The sequence below is a fragment of the Gossypium hirsutum genome, chromosome D10 (assembly GCF_007990345.1).
Source record: "Gossypium hirsutum isolate 1008001.06 chromosome D10, Gossypium_hirsutum_v2.1, whole genome shotgun sequence".
NCBI lineage: Eukaryota > Viridiplantae > Streptophyta > Magnoliopsida > Malvales > Malvaceae > Gossypium > Gossypium hirsutum.
Window position 1 is genome coordinate 777408 of NC_053446.1, and position 18139 is coordinate 795546.

The 18139-nt window shown below is 33.3% G+C and overlaps 4 protein-coding genes across 7 annotated transcripts; 1 reads left to right on the forward strand and 3 right to left on the reverse strand.

Annotated features, from left to right (window-relative positions):
* Positions 1-3: 3 nt before the first annotated feature.
* LOC107930416 (mitochondrial pyruvate carrier 4) lies at positions 4-2637 on the reverse strand. 4 transcript variants are annotated; one of them, XM_016862087.2, is made up of 5 exons: positions 2453-2637; positions 1431-1529; positions 1195-1247; positions 877-950; positions 4-267 (listed from the first exon to the last, which is right to left on the reverse strand). In XM_016862087.2, the coding sequence occupies exons 1-5, from the start codon at positions 2505-2507 to the stop codon at positions 216-218; spliced, it is 333 nt and encodes a 110-aa protein (XP_016717576.1). In that variant the 5' UTR covers positions 2508-2637; the 3' UTR covers positions 4-215. The 4 variants fall into 4 exon arrangements, with proteins under 4 accessions (XP_016717576.1, XP_040958574.1, XP_016717577.1 ...); XM_016862088.2 differs by having other exon boundaries at positions 246-663; positions 2453-2593; XM_041102640.1 differs by having other exon boundaries at positions 1195-1529; positions 2453-2593.
* A 407-nt stretch (positions 2638-3044) lies between these two features.
* On the reverse strand, positions 3045-6518 carry LOC107930305 (serine/threonine/tyrosine-protein kinase HT1). Its single transcript, XM_016861928.2, has 3 exons — positions 5489-6518; positions 4269-4724; positions 3045-3506 (listed from the first exon to the last, which is right to left on the reverse strand). The coding sequence occupies exons 1-3, from the start codon at positions 5906-5908 to the stop codon at positions 3258-3260; spliced, it is 1125 nt and encodes a 374-aa protein (XP_016717417.2). The 5' UTR covers positions 5909-6518; the 3' UTR covers positions 3045-3257.
* Positions 6519-9256: 2738 nt separating this feature from the next.
* LOC107930300 (uncharacterized membrane protein At1g16860) lies at positions 9257-13841 on the forward strand. Its single transcript, XM_016861922.2, has 4 exons — positions 9257-10199; positions 12133-12288; positions 12372-12583; positions 13344-13841. Exons 1-4 carry the CDS (start codon positions 9468-9470, stop codon positions 13534-13536), a joined length of 1293 nt encoding a protein of 430 aa, XP_016717411.1. The 5' UTR covers positions 9257-9467; the 3' UTR covers positions 13537-13841.
* A 578-nt stretch (positions 13842-14419) lies between these two features.
* Positions 14420-17627, reverse strand: LOC107930299 (tropinone reductase-like 3). The gene is made up of 6 exons (XM_016861921.2): positions 17443-17627; positions 17181-17297; positions 16603-16737; positions 15554-15679; positions 15346-15447; positions 14420-14689 (listed from the first exon to the last, which is right to left on the reverse strand). The coding sequence occupies exons 1-6, from the start codon at positions 17584-17586 to the stop codon at positions 14540-14542; spliced, it is 774 nt and encodes a 257-aa protein (XP_016717410.2). The 5' UTR covers positions 17587-17627; the 3' UTR covers positions 14420-14539.
* Positions 17628-18139: the final 512 nt, after the last annotated feature.

Sequence of the window (18139 nt, forward strand, 5' to 3'; positions counted from 1 at the left end):
CCATTTTCAAAATAGTCCCATCGGTTAGGGATTCAATTGCTCAATATCTGTTGATGGCACAGACCAAAATGACAATTATTATCAAATTACAAATTTCCACAACGGGTCATTCTTGAATAAATTCTTGCACAATGCTTAAATCAATTGTAAAAACAATAAGGCAAGATGGCTGATATTTGCCCAAGAAAACAAAGGGTTTTGGCAGATAAGGTCAATCATTCTTTTGCAATAGCCGGCTCTGTCTCTGCCTCTGAAAAGAAATCATGCCTGGACATGGAGGGAAAACCATATAAACAGTGCAACAAGGAGCAACCATACCAAATAAATGGCAATAACATTAAGTGTAAACTACACCCAAGGTCACTAAATTTACATTTCGATTACTTAACTTTAAAAAGTTACAAAATGGTCATTAAATGATTCGAAAGTTTTTATTTAAGTTACTGGGTTATTAAAATTGCTACTATATAACCTCTATAGTTCAATTTTTTTTATGAAACAATTTGGACGTCACAAATCTATAAACTAACATCCAAACAACTTTCTTCTCCGATTTTCGATACTGGTCAGTGGTCATCAAATCAACTTGAATCCAAAGTATGTTTTTCTATTCGCTAGTGGATATTGATCCAACATAGCCATTGTTGTTTGGTGCTTGCTAGCCTGATTTAAAAAAAAAAAAAAAAAACTTTCGTATAGTTCAATGACCATTTTGTAACTTTTTGAAGTAAAGTAACCAGACAGTAAAACAAGCATTGGATAAATGATTGGAATAATAATTAACTCTTTGCTTGCTCGGCCAATAGATCTGAAACACGGTGCAAAAAGGTTCAAACAAGGGAAAGTAAACCAATATCATCGGTTGTGTTCACTTACTGTATTTTTTGTGCCAGTTGATATAACCCTGTTCCAGCCATAACAATGTTTACACTGAAGAGGTTCCAGTTTTTCTGCATTTTGAAACCAAGGAAATGAACTACAATCAGAAGCAAACCAAACCAAATCTATACGGCACAAAAATGGCGCAAGCCTAATATGGAAAACAAGTTAAAAATGAAGACAATGGTTCATATTAAGGATGTGATCTAGGTCAAGATGTACATGTACATGTTTGTTTGTATATTTCTCTTTGATAACGTTGATTTCGTGGAGTCGTTAGAAGAAAGGTAAATCCAAATTAATCATCAAACTTACTGGAGTGATTACAGTGCTATAGCGTGACCAGATAACTCCAGTGCAAGTAACCGCTGTGTACCAGAAAATAACACTCAGAAAACTAGAAAAGACTGTTAAAATCAGATGCAACCCAATTAAACAAGCCTCAAATACATGTAAATATAAAGAAGCAAGTATGAGAGTAGAATAAGAGGTGGTGAGACATTTGCAACACACAGGTAAGAGGTACATTAAAACACAATAAGCATTATTACCTATTTGCTGAGGATAGGAAAGTTTTTCCGGTGGCTTAGTGAAGTCGGCAACGTTGGCTATGCTAATGCCCCATTTAAAAGTTGGGGCCCAAAAGTGAACTGACGAAACAACAACAAGACATTAGCTTATGCAAGTATTAAGGCTAGACAATTTAGTACAAAGAAATAACGCACTTGTACTACCTATTGTACATGTCACCCACCAAAGTATCTGTTTATATTTATATTGATGGACTATCAGAAGTTCATAAAACCTCACATTGATTGGTAAAAGTTTCATGGAGGCCCTTATACTAGAAGTCAAATTGTATTTTGCCCCTTTTAGTTAAAAAATGGGCAAATTAATCCCCTTAGATCAAAGAGCAAACAAGTCATTTCTGCTGTTAAAGACTGATGTTGCAGACAAAATAACCAGCACCTGTATCTCATTCTAACATATAGAGACCAATATTTAACAGTAGAAATGGATTGAATTTTAACAGAAGTACCAGTTTGCTCTTTGATCTAATGTACAAGGAATCCTAGTACAAGGTTCTCCATGGTACTTTTACGCACATTCATCCCTTTATGACTTTATGTAATCTAAATACGAATCACAGAGACAACTATTCTTCACTTTCAATCATGGAGTTATGGAATATTAGTCTTCTTCCCAAATGGTGCATGCAGCCTACAATTTTATCCTAAATTGATTTTTTTTTTTGAGAAAAAAAGGAAATTGCTCCATTATTATCGTATATTGTGAAAAACCCAAAACTTCTATACATAACATTACTAGTTTTCTACAGTCATTAAAGTTCTAAATTTTACAAGCAATAGGCTTCACAGTTTCTAGCACAAACAGATTAAAGAGAAACCCAAATCTTCTACTTCCAAAGTTAGCTCATTGAAAGCAAAGGATCTTCTCACCTAAAATCGAAATAGGAGAGTTCGGTTTTCATTAATTAATCGCATAAATGAGAATAAAGGGTCCATTAATATCTAATAATAATTGGGTTAAGAGAGCAAGCGAGTCAACTCACTGGTCTTGGGTCCGGCAGGGTGGTTCCATAGAGCTTGGAGCTTAGACGACGCCATTGATTTTCAACAATTTTTCCCTTTCTTTACTGAATGTTTGGTGTCTGACAGCAAAATGGGATTTTTGTATTTGGTTTTTGGGGTCGGTAAATCTTGGTTGGTAGCTTGCCGCACGTGATGGTTCATGCTCGAAAAGGGTTAATTGCACGGAATTCCTTCTATTATTAGTTTCATATCATTAAGGTCCTTTTATTAGTAAGGTGTTAACTGTTAGCTTTGATTTTGATCCGAAGCATATTTAAAACATATAATCAAATTTAAAACTCGTTATTCATACAATAAGTAGATACATATTTACAATTTGATTCACGTATTTTAAATTTATTCCATTTCATATTCAAATTGATATTTAACACCTAAATTGAAGTTTAGGTTGATGAAAAGATTAGATTGTTACGATGTTAACATGATCTAGACTCGAAATAATTCATACCCAAAATGACTCAAACAAATAACCCGAAATAAACCTACCTGAAAACTCTGTTGGTAAAACTGAATGACAATTATTGACTCAAATCGAAAATGGTTCGAAAAAAACAATCAAATTGTAAGCATATATTTAAATCATATTGTTTAAATAGAATCAATTTACATAACGAACAATAGAATAATGGGTTCAAATCCTAAATCACTCTATGTAGCAACTTTTCAGCCTTTGGTTAATTAAAAGAACATCAAATATGTACAAATTATTATGAAATAATCTTTAACCATAAGAGCTATAGCAATACCAACATCTTCTACAAAGAGTCAAGCTTGTACTGGTATCGAAGAGCTCATAGATACACATCCTTTTAATCGTTCGAGGATGACGTTTCGGCTAACCAGTCCCGAGTGGGAAGTTAACGGAAGGCCCTCCTTGACGCATTCATCATACTTTTCCAAGGTGGAAACAATGTCTGAGAAATCCGGTCGCTTTGCAGGGTTCGCTGCCCAACAGCGCTTTATGAGGTGTGCAAGTGCGGGTTGACAACTCTCCGGCAACGGAGGTCGTTCGTTCTGCCGAAAAAAATTATCAAAACATTAGAGGAGCTGCATCATAAGTTTAAGCGTAGAGAAACAAGCTTTTGGAAGAAATTTTCGAAATGTCATCTCTTGGCCAGCTGATCAAACCACTAACAATCGAAAGTATTGTCCCTTAAGAGGGTTTTGTCTCCCATGCTCTGTCGAGAGCCAGCATGCCATGAACGGCAGTCTTGAGAGCCTGGTTCACGAAAGGGGCACCTTGATCATTCGTGGGCATATGGCCATCCACCAAGGCGATGTGAGTGTGTTGCCTTTGGTAGGGTTCGAACCCTTAACTTATTGTATACAGGTCACCTGGATATGACATATATGGTATAGGTCAGGGGTTCGAACCCTTCTAAGGGTGAGATGCTCACGTTGACTTGGTGGGTGGCCGTACACCCACGTATAGTAGAGGCGCCCGCTCTATGAACTAGGCTTTTAGGGCAGCCGCTTATGGCATGCTAGCTTTTCACGGAGAATGGGGACAAAACCTTCCCCAAGGACAATTCCTTACATTGGGAGTCCAATCGGTTATTCAGCAGACGACATATTAAAAACTATCATTGTCTTTAAGAAACAACAATGATTTTGCACATGTAATCTATAATACCAGAAGAAGGTACTGTGGAAAGGACTGTTACCATAGATCAAGCAATGAAAATGTCCTAAATAGCCTGAAATTTCTTGTTTCTTTTTCAACTCACTGTATTTAACAAGTAAAGAATTTTTTGAATCTTATTATAGATATCAAACCTTTTCAGCCACAGCAAAAGCAGCCTGCACTGGTGTCATTCCTTGGAAAGGAAGCAAAGCCGTCATAAGCTCCCATAACACGATCCCGAAGCTGTACACGTCGACTTTCCTAGTATAGGGTTTCTCTTTAATCATTTCGGGCGCCATCCAGCGGTACGTTCCCATGTTCCCTTTCGTTTCGAGGCACTGTGTTTCTAAACACGATGTACCAAAATCCGCCACCTTAACCCGCATCTCATCGTTTAGCAGCAGATTATTCGATTTGAGGTCTCTGTGGATCACACCTTGCGAGTGAAGATACTCCATTCCTCGAGATATGTCGAGAGCTAACCTCAGTATCGTCTCCGTCGAAAGCGAGTACGGTTCTTTCTTGTTTAGGTACATCCTCAGAGTCCCTTGTGACATGTATTCCGTGATAATACAATACACAGGTGGCTTCTTACAAGCAGCAATAAACTATAAAAAAAAAGGGACAACCTTTAGCAACAAAAGCTATATTTCTTTGGTGAATTTCTGTTATTAGTCCCTATACAATGCGTAAGTAATGAATTTAGATCCTACATTTTAATTTGGTCATTTTTAATATTTATACTTTTCAAATTTTGACATTTTAGTCCAAACCAAATGATAGTCATCAAATTCATTAAATTATATTATGTTATTTTTAAAATATTATGTAAAAAATATATTATCAAATGTATAATACTATAGGCGAATATGAGGGAGTAGGCAGGGCCTTGCCTCCCAAAATGAAAAAAATTCAATTTAATTTTTTTATAAATAAAAAAAAAGTAAAAATTCATATATAGTAAAAATTGCACTTTAGTCTCACTAAAAAATTCTATTTAATCCCCTTCAAAAATGATGAAATTACAATTTAATACAAGATAAAATTATAATTAAATTTATGGATGTGCCCGTGTAATACCATGTTGGCTTGTTATTTTCATATAATAACGAGTTCAAAAGTCGTTGTTTGAGTTTAGACTAAAATTTCAAATCTAGAAAAAATATATAGAGATCGAAAATGATCAAATTAGAGAACTTAAATTAATTCATAACTTGCTATACTACGAGGTTAACAACAGAATTTAACGAAAATCATTTAACTACTGGACCTAAAATTAATCGATTCGAAAACAACAGGTTTAAAATTGACCAAAATAGAACAATCTCAATATATACAGGGATTAATAGCAGAATTTAACCCTTTGTTTTACCTGAACTATGTTGGGATGAAACAAGCGTGAGAGCAAAGCTACTTCAGATTTGAACTGCTGCTCAAGCTGTAATCGAGTGTCTTCCTTATGATGAGGGATCCTCACCATTTTTACAGCAACAGCTCTCTGCTTATAAATCCCACGATAAATCCTACTATGAGCACCAGAAGCAAATTTATTACCTATAAACAATTGAGAAAGATCAGCCGTCCATTCCTCTTGATCTTCCTTCGAAACTTCCCACGTTTCCACATTCTCCGAATCCAAAATCATCGACCATGATTCCAAGCTATCAAATCTCTTCTTATCTATATTCACCGTATCGGAATTTAGCCGTGCTTTCGCCGACGATGATGGGAGTTGTAAATGCTTGCTCCTCGATTTTCGAAGGCGAAAACCATTGAAACATGAGGTTCCCATGGCTTTTTTCAGGCTTTTAAAAAGGGTTAAAACAAACAATCAAAAGGTATTTTCCTTCTGAATGTATGGGTTGATTTCAAGAACTTCATGAACTGATTCGAAAACATGGGATTTGAACAAGATTGGAAAAGGGTAGATGGGTTTCATGAATTACTCAAAAAAAAAAAAAGCAACGAAAATCAAATCAAAATCCAAAAAAATGGGTTGAAATGATGAGCTAAAATCTAAATGCCTGGAATTTGGAAATATTTTGGGTGCAATTTTCTTTTCACGGCATCTTTTGATTTTATTATTATTATTATTATTATTTGTAATAAAAGGTGTGGTTTTAGCAGATGAATTTTTCAAGGGTTTCTCGTGATTACTTGGGTCGAAAGGAAAAACACTTAAGTGAAATAAAGGGAAAGATAAAACAGATAGAAAACAACGAATCCATTTTGCTTCATCATTCATTGTTCATCACCAATCAATGCTAAATGGCCACAGTAGCTAATGTTTTTGTTTTCATCATTGCATTTGCAATTAGACCTGTAAATTCAACGGGTGGGTTGGTTATTTATCAAATCAATCTAGAACTTGTTTAAAAGGAACTCGACTTCGACTCAAAAGCATATTAGATAGTGGATGGCTCTATCATTTATGTACTTGCAAGGCTATCATCGGTAGAGGTGTAAACGATACTCTAAAGTTTACAAGTTATTCGAGTTTAACCAAAAATTAAATTCGTTTCAATAATTATCAAGCAAAGTTCGAGTAGCTCAAGCCATTGATCAAGCGGAATTCAAGTTTACTAATACTCAAACTCAAATAGCTCATGAATCTTATCGAATTTTTTTAATTTTTATATTATTAAATTACGTTATTACTCTTAATATATATTGTTAATCTTAAGCTTAGTTATCAAGCCGAGCTTGAATTTGAGCTTGAGTGAAAAAATTGATAAACGAACTTAATTGAGTTTGAGCGCCTATAGCTCGATTGTATCTTGAGTCGAACTCAAACTTAAAAATTGACATTCGATTGAATTCAAACTCAATACCGAAATCAAATTCGAGTTTGTCAGTATTCAAACTCAATTTAGCTTGATTACATCCTAAATTCAACCCTTAGTATGCCTTTACTCATCAATTCAGCTTGAAAATTTTTAAATTTACACTGATAAAACTCTGCAATCAAAATTTACAATAGTTGGGCCTAATTGTGATGCGAAATACTCTTCATACATAATCAATAGAGCTTAATTTGATCTCGGATCAAATAAAAAAGAGTAATCGATTATTTGCATTAAAAATTTTAAAAATATCAATTTAAAAAGCACGAACTAACGTTATGCAAATAATTATTTTATTATTATTTTTTGGAAAATTTGTAAAATGAAGGTGAAGGTCTAACAACAACGTAATTAATATGACTCAAACCTAAACCATACTTAGGGTGGTGAACACCCTGACTATCAAGCTAATGCACGAGATTAATTAATTAATTATTTTTTTAAAAGGAAATGAAATAAGAGCACCTAATCTTCACTTTATTCCAAAAGTAAAGAAATATAAATTTAATGATTTGGAGGGAATTTTTTTGTGTGGTGGCAAGTGGGCTACCCATTTGAACATACAAAGAAAAATGCTTCTCGAATATGTATGGTTCATTACTCATGGAACTTTTCTTCAATGACTTACAAGCTAAGCCAAATGCGTTTTGGTTCCTAAGAATAATGATAGGCAATTTTGGGTTAATGGGTCTGTGTTGTATTTTGTATTTTTTTAATTGTTTGAAAATTATTTAGATTTAAAAAAATTAGAAAAATAAGAATATGAATCAATTATATTTAAGAAGCTAGATTATGGCATGTTAAAATTATTAAAAAATTTAAATATAAAAATTAAATATATCTTTAATTGAGATGGTAAAATTGAGAGTAGAATTTATGATGTTTTGAGTTTAAATTTCATATTATGCATGTATTTCTTTAGATTTTATATAAAAAATATAAAAAGAAAAAAAAATCCTCTTTATAATTAAAATTTAGTTTAAATATATATATATTTAATTATAAGAGGGTAAAGTCCTAATAACAACGCTGCTAGCACGACTTGAATAAAAATCACACCCAAACCATTAGATCAACACACGAATTCTAAATATATACACTTTTTATTTAGGCATATCCATAATAATTACTATCTCGTAACCTAAGCTTAAATTTTATTGTTAATATTTTATAGTTGAATAATTATTTACAAATGTTGCCACATTCTTTGTAACAAAAGACTCATTAACATTAATTTATAGAAGAAAATATGGTTATTTATTTAGTACTAAATTGTAAATATTAAATACTTTATTAACAAAGATTATGTTGGCCTTATAAAGTAACTTTTGGTCCACCTAAAATTTATAATATATTTTTTAAATTATTGCATCATATGTTATAACCCTTAAAAATAAATATTGACAAATAAAAAAATTAACAATTGTTCATTTTTATTCCATTGAAACAAAAAAAAACCCATTAATTGACACATTTTTAGAGTTGTTTAACTATATTTGTTGAAAAAGAAAAAAAATTTATAAAATATTAAAAGAGACAAGTTTGATACATAATACAATTATGCAACAACGGGAAGTAGATTGGAAGTTACGCCCTAAACGGGCTAAGGCATTGACACATTTGTTTCATTCTCGAAATACATGTAGCAACGACCTAATAATCAAAGATTATCGAAGCATCCTATACTCATCAACCAAAGATAAGAGGATCATATTAGCAGAGTTATTATTAGACATAAGGTAAATAATAGTGGTAGCATCAACTTCAATCTCTATGTCCTTGACATTTAATGAAGTCGCTAAGTATAGCCCATCTTTAAGCGCCTACAACTCAACTTGAACACTACTTGCACAAGGGATATGCCTATACCCAATTTGTTGGTCATCTCGAATGAGAGCACTTGCTTCCACCTTTTCCGAGTTTCCAAGAGCTGAACCATCCATTTTGAATTAAAAAAAGTTCCTACTAAGAGGTTTCCAAGAAACTGAGGTAAATGAGGGAAAGGGAATGCGTCTTAGCACATTTGAGGAAGCAACGAATTCCCCAATTGTAGAAACAACTCTACTAACAAAACTTCCGATAAGGTGATGGATTCCAAAAATGAAAAGAAAGAGAAATGAATTTTAGTATACCTATTGTTGTGCCCATAAAAATGATTTAACCCAAAATAAAAAGACTAAATGTTAAATTATACCATAATAAAGGGACTCAAACTAAAATTATTCCAATACATATATACACAAGTGGAGAGGAGAGCACCGCCATTTGAACGACAAAGGGGACACACATGTCATTGTCGTATTTCATCTAACACATTTACGTCATTCTTCTATTCCCCATATACTCTAATTCCACCATTCTCTTCCACAGTACATTCCACTCCCTGCAACCTCCACAAGCTCAATAATTCTTCATCTCTTCTTCTTTTTTTCTTTTTTCCAAAAATCCTTATAGTTATTGTAAAGCTTAATTCATAGAAAATAGTAAGTAAAAAAGGAGAGGAAACAAATGGGTTCTCGGGCTGTGTCACACCAGCTAAGCAGTGGCTTGTTGGTATCTGGGAGACCGGAGCAGCTCAAAGAAAAGCAACCGACAATGTCGTCAAGGGCAGTGCCGTACACCGGCGGTGACGTTAAAAAATCTGGAGATTTGGGCAAAATGTTTGATATCGCAGTGGTTGATCGTTCATCAACCGGTGGTGGTCTTTCCAATTCGAACCCCAACTCTAAGCAACAGTCATTGTTTTCACAACCTTCACGTTCTTCGTCTTCGTCTCAGCCTAACAGTGGATCCATCCGATCTGGGTCGAATTCAGGCCCGATCAGGAAATCTTCTGGGCCATTGCCGCTTCAGCCCACTGGACTCATCACTTCGGGTCCCAGGAGGTCGGGGCAGCTCGGCCAGGCTGAGCAAACGAGTGTTGTGTCGGGGAAATCGGTGTACGGACCGGCGATGACGAATCTCCGGGAAGGGGTGAAGTATGGGTTTCGGGTGTCTAAAGCTATGGTTTGGGTAGTGATGGTGGTGGTAGCTATGGGGTTGTTGGTTGGAGCGTTTCTTATGGTGGCTATTAAAAAGGTGTTGGTCCTTGGAGCTGTCGATGCGGTGGTGGTGCCAATGGGGCTGGGATTAGCTTGGAATTGCATTTGGGGAAGGAAAGGCTTGTTGGGGTTCATTAGGAAATACCCAGATGCTGAGCTTAGAGGAGCTGTTGATGGCCAATATGTGAAGGTTACTGGGGTAAATTTTTTACTACCTTATATTTAAGTTTATTTTTGCATGTCTATTTGCATTAGGACGAAGAGTAATTTTTTCGGGCTTATGGTTGTTTATCCCTAAGATATTATCTGCAACTGCAAGTTTGAACTCGAGTTCACTCCGTGAGAGCATAATATAACTTACCATTACAGTCAATTGCATGTCTGTTTTATTGTTCATGAAGAGTAATCTTTTGGGGGTTATGATCGGTTCTCTCGATAATATCGTTGTAGTCTGACTTACTATTACACTCAATTGCTTTATGTCCGTTTTACGGTCCACGAAGAGTAATCTTTTCAAAGTTATGATTGGTTCTCTCTACAATATTATAATACAAGTTTGAACTTGAGTTCACTCCTCGAGAGTATTACGTGAGTTACCATTACATCCAATTGCTCTATGTCCATTACGGTCCACGGAGAATAATCTTTTTCAGGGGTTATGATTGTTTCTCTCAACTATATTATCTGCAAGGTTTAAATCAGATTTCCTTCCTTGAGACTGTAATGTGACATACTATTACACCCAATTACACTATATCTATTTTATGGTCCACGAAGTGTAATCATTTTGAAGGTTATAGATGTTTTTCCCAACAATATTCTATGCAATGTTTGAATCAGAGTTCATTTTTCGGGAATGTAATGTAACTAGCCATTACACTCAACAGTGTTTTTATAGTTTAAATAAATCACTGGATGGTGTTGAATACATGTTCTTTTCTAGAAATAATTTGAATCTTTTATGGTTTAATATATGATTTGCGATTATAGTACTTGTTGTCAATGCATCATACCTTGTGATTATAGTACTTATTGTCAATGCATCATACCATGTGATCTCTCATATGATTTATATTCAAGTAATATGCAATGCATAAGCTTACATTCTAAATAGAGTTAATGCTGAACCAAGTATAGCTAGTAGTTCAAAAAGAAATTGTAGCTATTTGATGTAGTGTTGGTAATTTTGTTCTCTAGACATATTTAGGTAAAAATATCATGGAGGCTTTTGTGCTAGGAGTCAAATTTGCTCTCTATATTCAAAAAATGGACAAATTAATCCCTATATGTTAGTTCAAAGAATATGTTAGTCTTTTCTGTTAAAAAAATTTATCCATCTGTACTATTAAAAGCTAACGTGACTGACGGAATAACCAGACAGGGATACGTGACATGCCACGTATACATCACATTGACATACAAGATCAGTTTTTAACGATAGAAATGAATGAAATTTTTAATAGGACCAGTTTACCCTTCGATTTAACGTACAAGAATTAATTAATTTATTTTTTGAGTAGAAGGGACAAAATGTAATCTGATATTTAGTATAGGGGCCTCCATGGTACTTTTACCAATTTAATTTACTATTCATAACATGTAAGCTATATAGTTTTGGGTTATGTCACTTTTACTCTTTGTTTTTCTTCAAGTGCTCATATCCGATAATCATATCCGGGACAAATATAGGGTTAAGACCTCTAAGTTCCCTTCAAATACATTGAAAAACTTGGAGAAATCCAACCATATTCGATACCCACACTCGAGTCCAAGTAATATAGGTTTTGAGTTTCCATCACTCATGTCCATTCGTTTAGAAGTTACATTTAGTGCACATGATCTTGGGCTCATGGGAAGGCATGCTTCACATGCTAAACCCACTAGTAGGGTACATCATTTAATGTGTGGGAACTGCATGTGTTGTTCATTGGAAATCTATGGCTACCATTACCACATGGCATTGATTTGTTCTCATGGACTTTGTCTTCTTCAAATTGAACCGGTTATCTTATTTGATTTTAACAATGAAACCCAAAGCTTATGCTTATAAAGTTTCCTAGTAGACCCGTAAGTCGTTAATTCTTATCGATTATGCTATAATAGAGTTAATAAAATCACAATGCTTGTTGCAGGTTGTCACCTGTGGCAGCATTCCTTTGGAGTCATCTTATCAGAAGGTGGCTAGATGTGTTTATGTTTCCACAGAATTCTACGAGTATAAAGGATGGGGCGGGAAAAGTTTGAACCCTGAACATCGTTGCTTCTCTTGGGGATGTAGTTATTCCGAGGTATTTGTTTCAGATTAGAAACATCTTCAAGATTGAACCTGTCCGTAAATTGTCTGTTAAACCGTTATTTTTATTGTGAACAGAATTACGTTGCTGATTTCTACATATCGGATTTCCAATCCGGATTGAGAGCATTAGTGAAAGCAGGTTATGGCGCTAAGGTTGCTCCATTTGTCGAACCAGCTACAGTAGTTGATATAACAAAGGAAAACAAGGACTTATCTCCGAGCTTTTTAAGCTGGCTAGCAGAGCGCAAGCTGTCGAGCGATGACCGTATAATGCGCCTAAAGGAGGGGTATGTATTTCCTGTTGTGCTTATACTTTTAAGTTGTCTTATTGTGCGGTGAATGTACTTGAGAGCTTCCTCTATCGTAGAGACCTGATTAAATTAGTCTCTACTATTAAATGGATCGATTTAATTTCTATATTATTAAAAATAATCAAATAAGGCTGAATTGAAATAAAATTAACATTAACTTTAAAAAATATCATTTATTGTTTAATAGAATTAATATTTTTAAAGTTCTTTATCTTTCGGGAAATGAAATCTCTTGCTTGGAATTGAATTGCAATTGAAAAATAATAATTTTAATGACATTTTTTATGCATTAAATGTTAGCTCTTTTACGATTTGGACTTATTTAATTTCTTTTATTAGTATAATAACTAAATTGATTCATTTAATAATGTAAGAATTAATTTGATATAGTTCCTAAAACACAGGGACCTATCAAGTACTTTAACCTTAATTGTGCACATCGGTTTTTCAATATGAATATAAAATATTATTTGACAAAATTTAAAAGTATTTTTTTATAAATATTTTTAAAAACAGTAATTTTTTAATTATATTCACTATTTTAAATATAAAATATTTACTTTTATATCATAAAATATTAAAATTAATTATCAATTAAATAAAAATAAAATTCGGTTTAATTTTAGACCGTGATTTTTAAACTCGTATTCCATAAACTATCCAAATACATCGGTTTGAATTAATTTTCGGATTTTCTTGTTCAGCCCTGATTGTGACGACATGTTTTGTGACACAGTTACATAAAAGAGGGGAGTACCGTCAGTGTAATGGGAGTCGTCCAGCGCCATGACAATGTGCTCATGATCGTTCCACCATCAGAACCGATCTCAACACGCTGTCAATGGATTCGGTGCCTTCTCCCAATGTACGTCGAAGGTCTTATTTTGACATGTGATGATAATCAGAATGCCGATGTTGTCCCGGTGTAGATAACGATGCATTTTCATACTATTTTCCGGTATAGGTCACAAGTAAAATACTGTTAAGTATACAAAAAGGTTGAATCATCACACTTGGAGAGTAACCCTAAGGGGTTAAAAAACTAGTTAGTTTTCTTTTAGACAAGGTAAATTATAGCCTGTAAAAGTAATCTTTTTTCTATAGTTTTTACATGTTTAATTTCCTATTGATGATGTGCAAATGTTGATATAAACTACATGGTGTGTATGCTACTATTATTACAGAGGCAAAGCTTGTTATCAAGCTGTGTATAATATATTTGCAGTTAAATTTAGCTATTAGTCCCTGTATTTTGTGAAACTTGTAAATTTAATCTTTGTATTTTAATTTGATCAGTAATTTTAGTTCATGTACTATATGAATTTTGAAAATTTAATCTCGACCCAAATAGTTAAATCCATATGGTATAATTTAATTATTAATGTTGTATTATGTGTATGATTGTATCTTTAGTCGAACACTATACTTTTTTAATTTTGAAATTTTAGTTTTGATATAGATAACAATTATTAATTCATTAGTTAGTGGATTTATAATGAATTTATAGTAAGTAATATGTAAAAATAATAAACTGATGTTGCATTAAAATATGATGATATATTTGCTGCATTAAATTTTGAAAATGATAGAATTAAACAACAGAACTAAACGAATTTAATAGATATAGTTTGGTTTAAAAAATATAAGAATAAAAATGATCAAATTAAAATATAAAGATTAAATTCACAACTTTTATAAAGTACAGGGATTAATAGTAGAATTTAACCTATATGTGCTAATGTCCTTATTGTATGCACAAAAGTTCTGCTGTGCATGGTAAGATTGATGAAATGAACCAAAGTCACTAAAAAGTAAAGGATAAAATTGACACAAATCTTGCATTACGAAAAGTTTTTTATCAAAACAAATGCAATAATTTTGATGGAATATTACATTGTTGCTGTTAATGTAATATTAACCTTTAGAAACTTACTAAAGTCTTGAGGGGGCTCCCCCAGCCATCACAAGAGTTTCTCCGGTGATATAACTAGCGTCATCGGATGCCAAGAAAGAGGCTGCAGCAGCCATATCCCCCGGGGTGCCAAGTTTTCCAAGTAATGTGCTTTCCTCAGCCGTCTTCCTCTGCAACAATATTATATTCCCATTTAAATTAGGCTTAAGTTACAATTTTGTCATCCTGCCATCATTTTCATACTCCCAAAAATTACCCTTATCCGATAAAAATGTGCCACATTTCACGTTTTTATTGGCAACTTCTATTTTTGGGGAAACTATGACAAAAATAGCTCCATACCAGAGTGAGAAAACAGGTAAAAGTACTATAGAAGCTTCTCTACTAAGAGTTGAATTGTATTTTGCCCCCTCTACTCAAAAAATAGACAAATTAATTCTTGCATGTTATATCAAAAAGCTAACTGTTCCTTTCATTAAACATTCCATACGTTTCTATTGTTCAAAATTGGTTCTTGTACATTAGCATAAGGTACACGTGGCATACCATGTGCTATTGTCTAGCTATTCTTCAGCCGTATATTACAAATGGATAAAATTTTTAATAGAAAAGATCAATTTGCTTTTTAATCTAAAAGAGAGATTAATTTGCTCATTTTTTAGTAGAGATAACAAATACAATTTGACTCCTAGTACAGAGACTTTTATGATACTTTTACCAAGAAAACAAGTATAATTTAAGATCAAATTGTGATATAAGCCATTAAATTAAGTCCCAAGGACATGGCTGCCTCTCATTACAATGTTCACATATTTTAATTACTTACCAGGACCTCATCTTTTGTTAGGAATGCTGCAAAGTTGGTAGGAACCAAACCAGGAGCAACACAATTTACTCGGGTATCAGGTGCCATCTCCTTTGCCAGAGCCTAAAATATGTTCAGCTAATGCTTATATAAAAGATCGAAAAAATATAGGAGGGCTTAATGGTTTGTCGAATTCTTGAAAATATAATTTCCATAGGTAGACACTAACCTTTGTCAATCCAAGAAGAGCTGTCTTAGTTATCCCATACATAGCCATAGCAATCTGAGGGTGATAACCCATAATTGAGGAAATAAGAACAACTGATGAACCCTTCTGCAAGTAAGGAGCTGCCTCCTGCGGTAGTTAATACAAGTAAGTCACAGCCCTTCTGCACACATGTCAAAGTTTAACAAATATATATATATTTAGGAGAAGTAACCAATGACCAGTTTAGCATTGCTATTGCAGTTGAAAAAAATGCTTTTGAAAAGCACCTAATAGCCCGTTTCTTAGTTTGGTTCAAATAGCACTTTGTAAGAGTGTGTTGAGCTATCCAAAGCACTTTGTAAACATGCTTTTAAAGCCAAACCCATAACGGTAAAAAAAAACATGGAAACCCTTGTAGTAGGAGTTAGATTGCATTTTGCCCTCCTCTACTAAAAAATGGGCAAATGAGTCCCTATATGTTAGATTAAAGCCGGTTATTTTGTTAAAAATTCCATTCATTTCTGCTGTTAAAAACTGGTCTTTGTACGTCAGCATGATGTACACAAGGCAGCATGTGTCACACTGTCTGGTTATTTCATAGGCATGCCAATTTTTAATAATACAAATGGATGAAACTTAAAAAAAAAAAAAAAAAGACTAATTTGCTCTTTGATCAAATGTACAATAACTAATTTACCTTTTTTTTAATAGAGAGGGAAAAATGCAATCTGGCTCCTAATACAAGGGCCTCTGAGGTACTTTTACCAACCCGAAAGCTAACTACTAGGTGCTTTTCAAATGAACTTTTTAATCTAACAACATTAAACTAGCTCTAAAAGTATTTTGAATGGCATTATTTAGCATTGCTTTTGCTGGCAAAAAACCTTTATTTTGCTAAACACATACCAAGTGAACTGATTTGGGCAAACAACGGTATATAGGCGAGTGCCTAATGCAGGACCAGAAAAATACCCAGACAATGCAACACTAATAATAATCTAATCAAAACAGTTACAGCAGCATATATGTTGTTTCAATTCCCAATATTGATCTAGACCCAAAACACTTACCTGTAGAAGAAGTACACTTGCTTTAACGTTTATTTCCCATACTTTGTCAAGGACAGATTCTGGTGTTTCTAACAATAGACTGACAGTAGGATTTGCAGCAGCATTTGATACAACCACATCTATTTTTCCATATTTCTGAAACCAAAAACCAGCAACCCTCTCATCACATGATAAAGCATCATTAAACATATTACTCAAAAAGTATATATATGTGTGTTACTAGCATAAAGTAGTATAAATATATTCTTGATGGATAAACAAACTCAGTTCATTTGCATTTCCAAAAGTAAGGATTTCAATAAGGACTAACATTGCTAGTTAGGTTGGAAAATCACTTTCTAAAAGCTCTTTCTTTAGCATTGCTTTTACTATCAGAAACTACTTTTAAGCTTTGTTAATCACGATTAAGATTCGTAACCACTTTTTTATTTTGTAAATTTAAACATTAACCATTAGAGATTAACCATTAGAGATTAACAAAATTCTTTTGCACCAAGTAGAGAATTAGAGAGCCAAAAAACAATGCAAATTTCCAATATCAGAAGAAAAATGATAAAATTTGAATCAAAACATTTAACCTCAACAGTCTTGTTAATAAGATCTTTCCTTTGTTGCGCATTTGAGACCTGGCAAACAACTCCCAACACTTGAATTCCTTTATTTTTAAGCTTTTCAACTGCTTCATCCACATTTTTCTACATCCAGAACCAAAATTACGAACATTTCATCCTTATATTCAGAAAAGGAACACAAAGAACGAGCTAATTTAAAACTTTAATTACTACTGGAAAAAGAAAATACAAAAAGAAGATAAAAAAAAGAAAAAGAAAAAAAGGAAACCTGTTTGCGAGAAGAAACGACGACGGCGGCGCCTTCCAACCCGAGACGCTCGGCGATGCTGAAGCCGATGCCTTGAGTAGAAGCCGTCACAATTGCGACTTTGCCCTCAAATCTTCTACCGATCTTCATCTCTTCCTTCGACATTTCACTTGGTTTACTATAGTCTCATCAACTTCAATTGAGGCGGTACACTTAATGGATGTAATATTAAAAAGGTTAAAATATGCTGTAAGTTACTATACTTTTCAAAAATTAGAATTTAGTCTCTATACTTTTAATTGTAGTAATTTAGTCTATCTATTTTTCAAATTTTAAAATTCAGGTTTAAGGTTACTACTGCTAAATTTTTTTTGTTAAATTTGTTAGTTACTACTGCTAAATTTTTTTTATTAAATTTGTTAGTTAGGAATTGAATTATTTAGTTTGGTGAATGATTTCTATTGAAAGTATTGATATAATTAATTAATTGTAATTTTGAAAAAAATGAGTATATTGTATATTTAAAATTAAAAAATATGATACAATTAATCTTAAAATAAGAAAAAAGGAAAAGCTAAAAATGTTTAATTATATTCTTAATCCTTGTACTATTTTAAGTTGTAGATTTTCAAAGTTTTACACGCAAACATATCATAGTATTTGTAATGTCATATTAGCTTACTATTTTCACACATTATTCATACAAAAGCTACATAGT

Excerpts from the sequence above, each read along its gene's own strand:
- LOC107930305 (XM_016861928.2), bottom strand. The coding sequence starts at position 5,908 with ATGGGAACCTCATGTTTCAATGGTTTTCGCCTTCGAAAATCGAGGAGC. Across the intron at positions 4,725-5,488 it reads TTCATCCCAACATAGTTCAG|TTTATTGCTGCTTGTAAGAA; the intron begins GTAAAACAAAGG and ends TTTTTTTTATAG. Across the intron at positions 3,507-4,268 it reads CTTTTGCTGTGGCTGAAAAG|AACGAACGACCTCCGTTGCC; the intron begins GTTTGATATCTA and ends TTTTTTCGGCAG.
- LOC107930299 (XM_016861921.2), bottom strand. The coding sequence starts at position 17,586 with ATGTCGAAGGAAGAGATGAAGATCGGTAGAAGATTTGAGGGCAAAGTC. Across the intron at positions 16,738-17,180 it reads TTATTAACAAGACTGTTGAG|AAATATGGAAAAATAGATGT; the intron begins GTTAAATGTTTT and ends TTTTGGTTTCAG. Across the intron at positions 14,690-15,345 it reads TAACAAAAGATGAGGTCCTG|AGGAAGACGGCTGAGGAAAG; the intron begins GTAAGTAATTAA and ends ATATTGTTGCAG.
- LOC107930416 (XM_041102640.1), bottom strand. The coding sequence starts at position 2,507 with ATGGCGTCGTCTAAGCTCCAAGCTCTATGGAACCACCCTGCCGGACCC. Across the intron at positions 1,530-2,452 it reads CCCTGCCGGACCCAAGACCA|TTCACTTTTGGGCCCCAACT; the intron begins GTGAGTTGACTC and ends TTGTTTCGTCAG. Across the intron at positions 951-1,194 it reads ATAGCACTGTAATCACTCCA|AAAAACTGGAACCTCTTCAG; the intron begins GTAAGTTTGATG and ends TTCAAAATGCAG.
- LOC107930300 (XM_016861922.2), top strand. The coding sequence starts at position 9,468 with ATGGGTTCTCGGGCTGTGTCACACCAGCTAAGCAGTGGCTTGTTGGTA. Across the intron at positions 10,200-12,132 it reads AATATGTGAAGGTTACTGGG|GTTGTCACCTGTGGCAGCAT; the intron begins GTAAATTTTTTA and ends TGCTTGTTGCAG. Across the intron at positions 12,584-13,343 it reads ATAATGCGCCTAAAGGAGGG|TTACATAAAAGAGGGGAGTA; the intron begins GTATGTATTTCC and ends TTTGTGACACAG.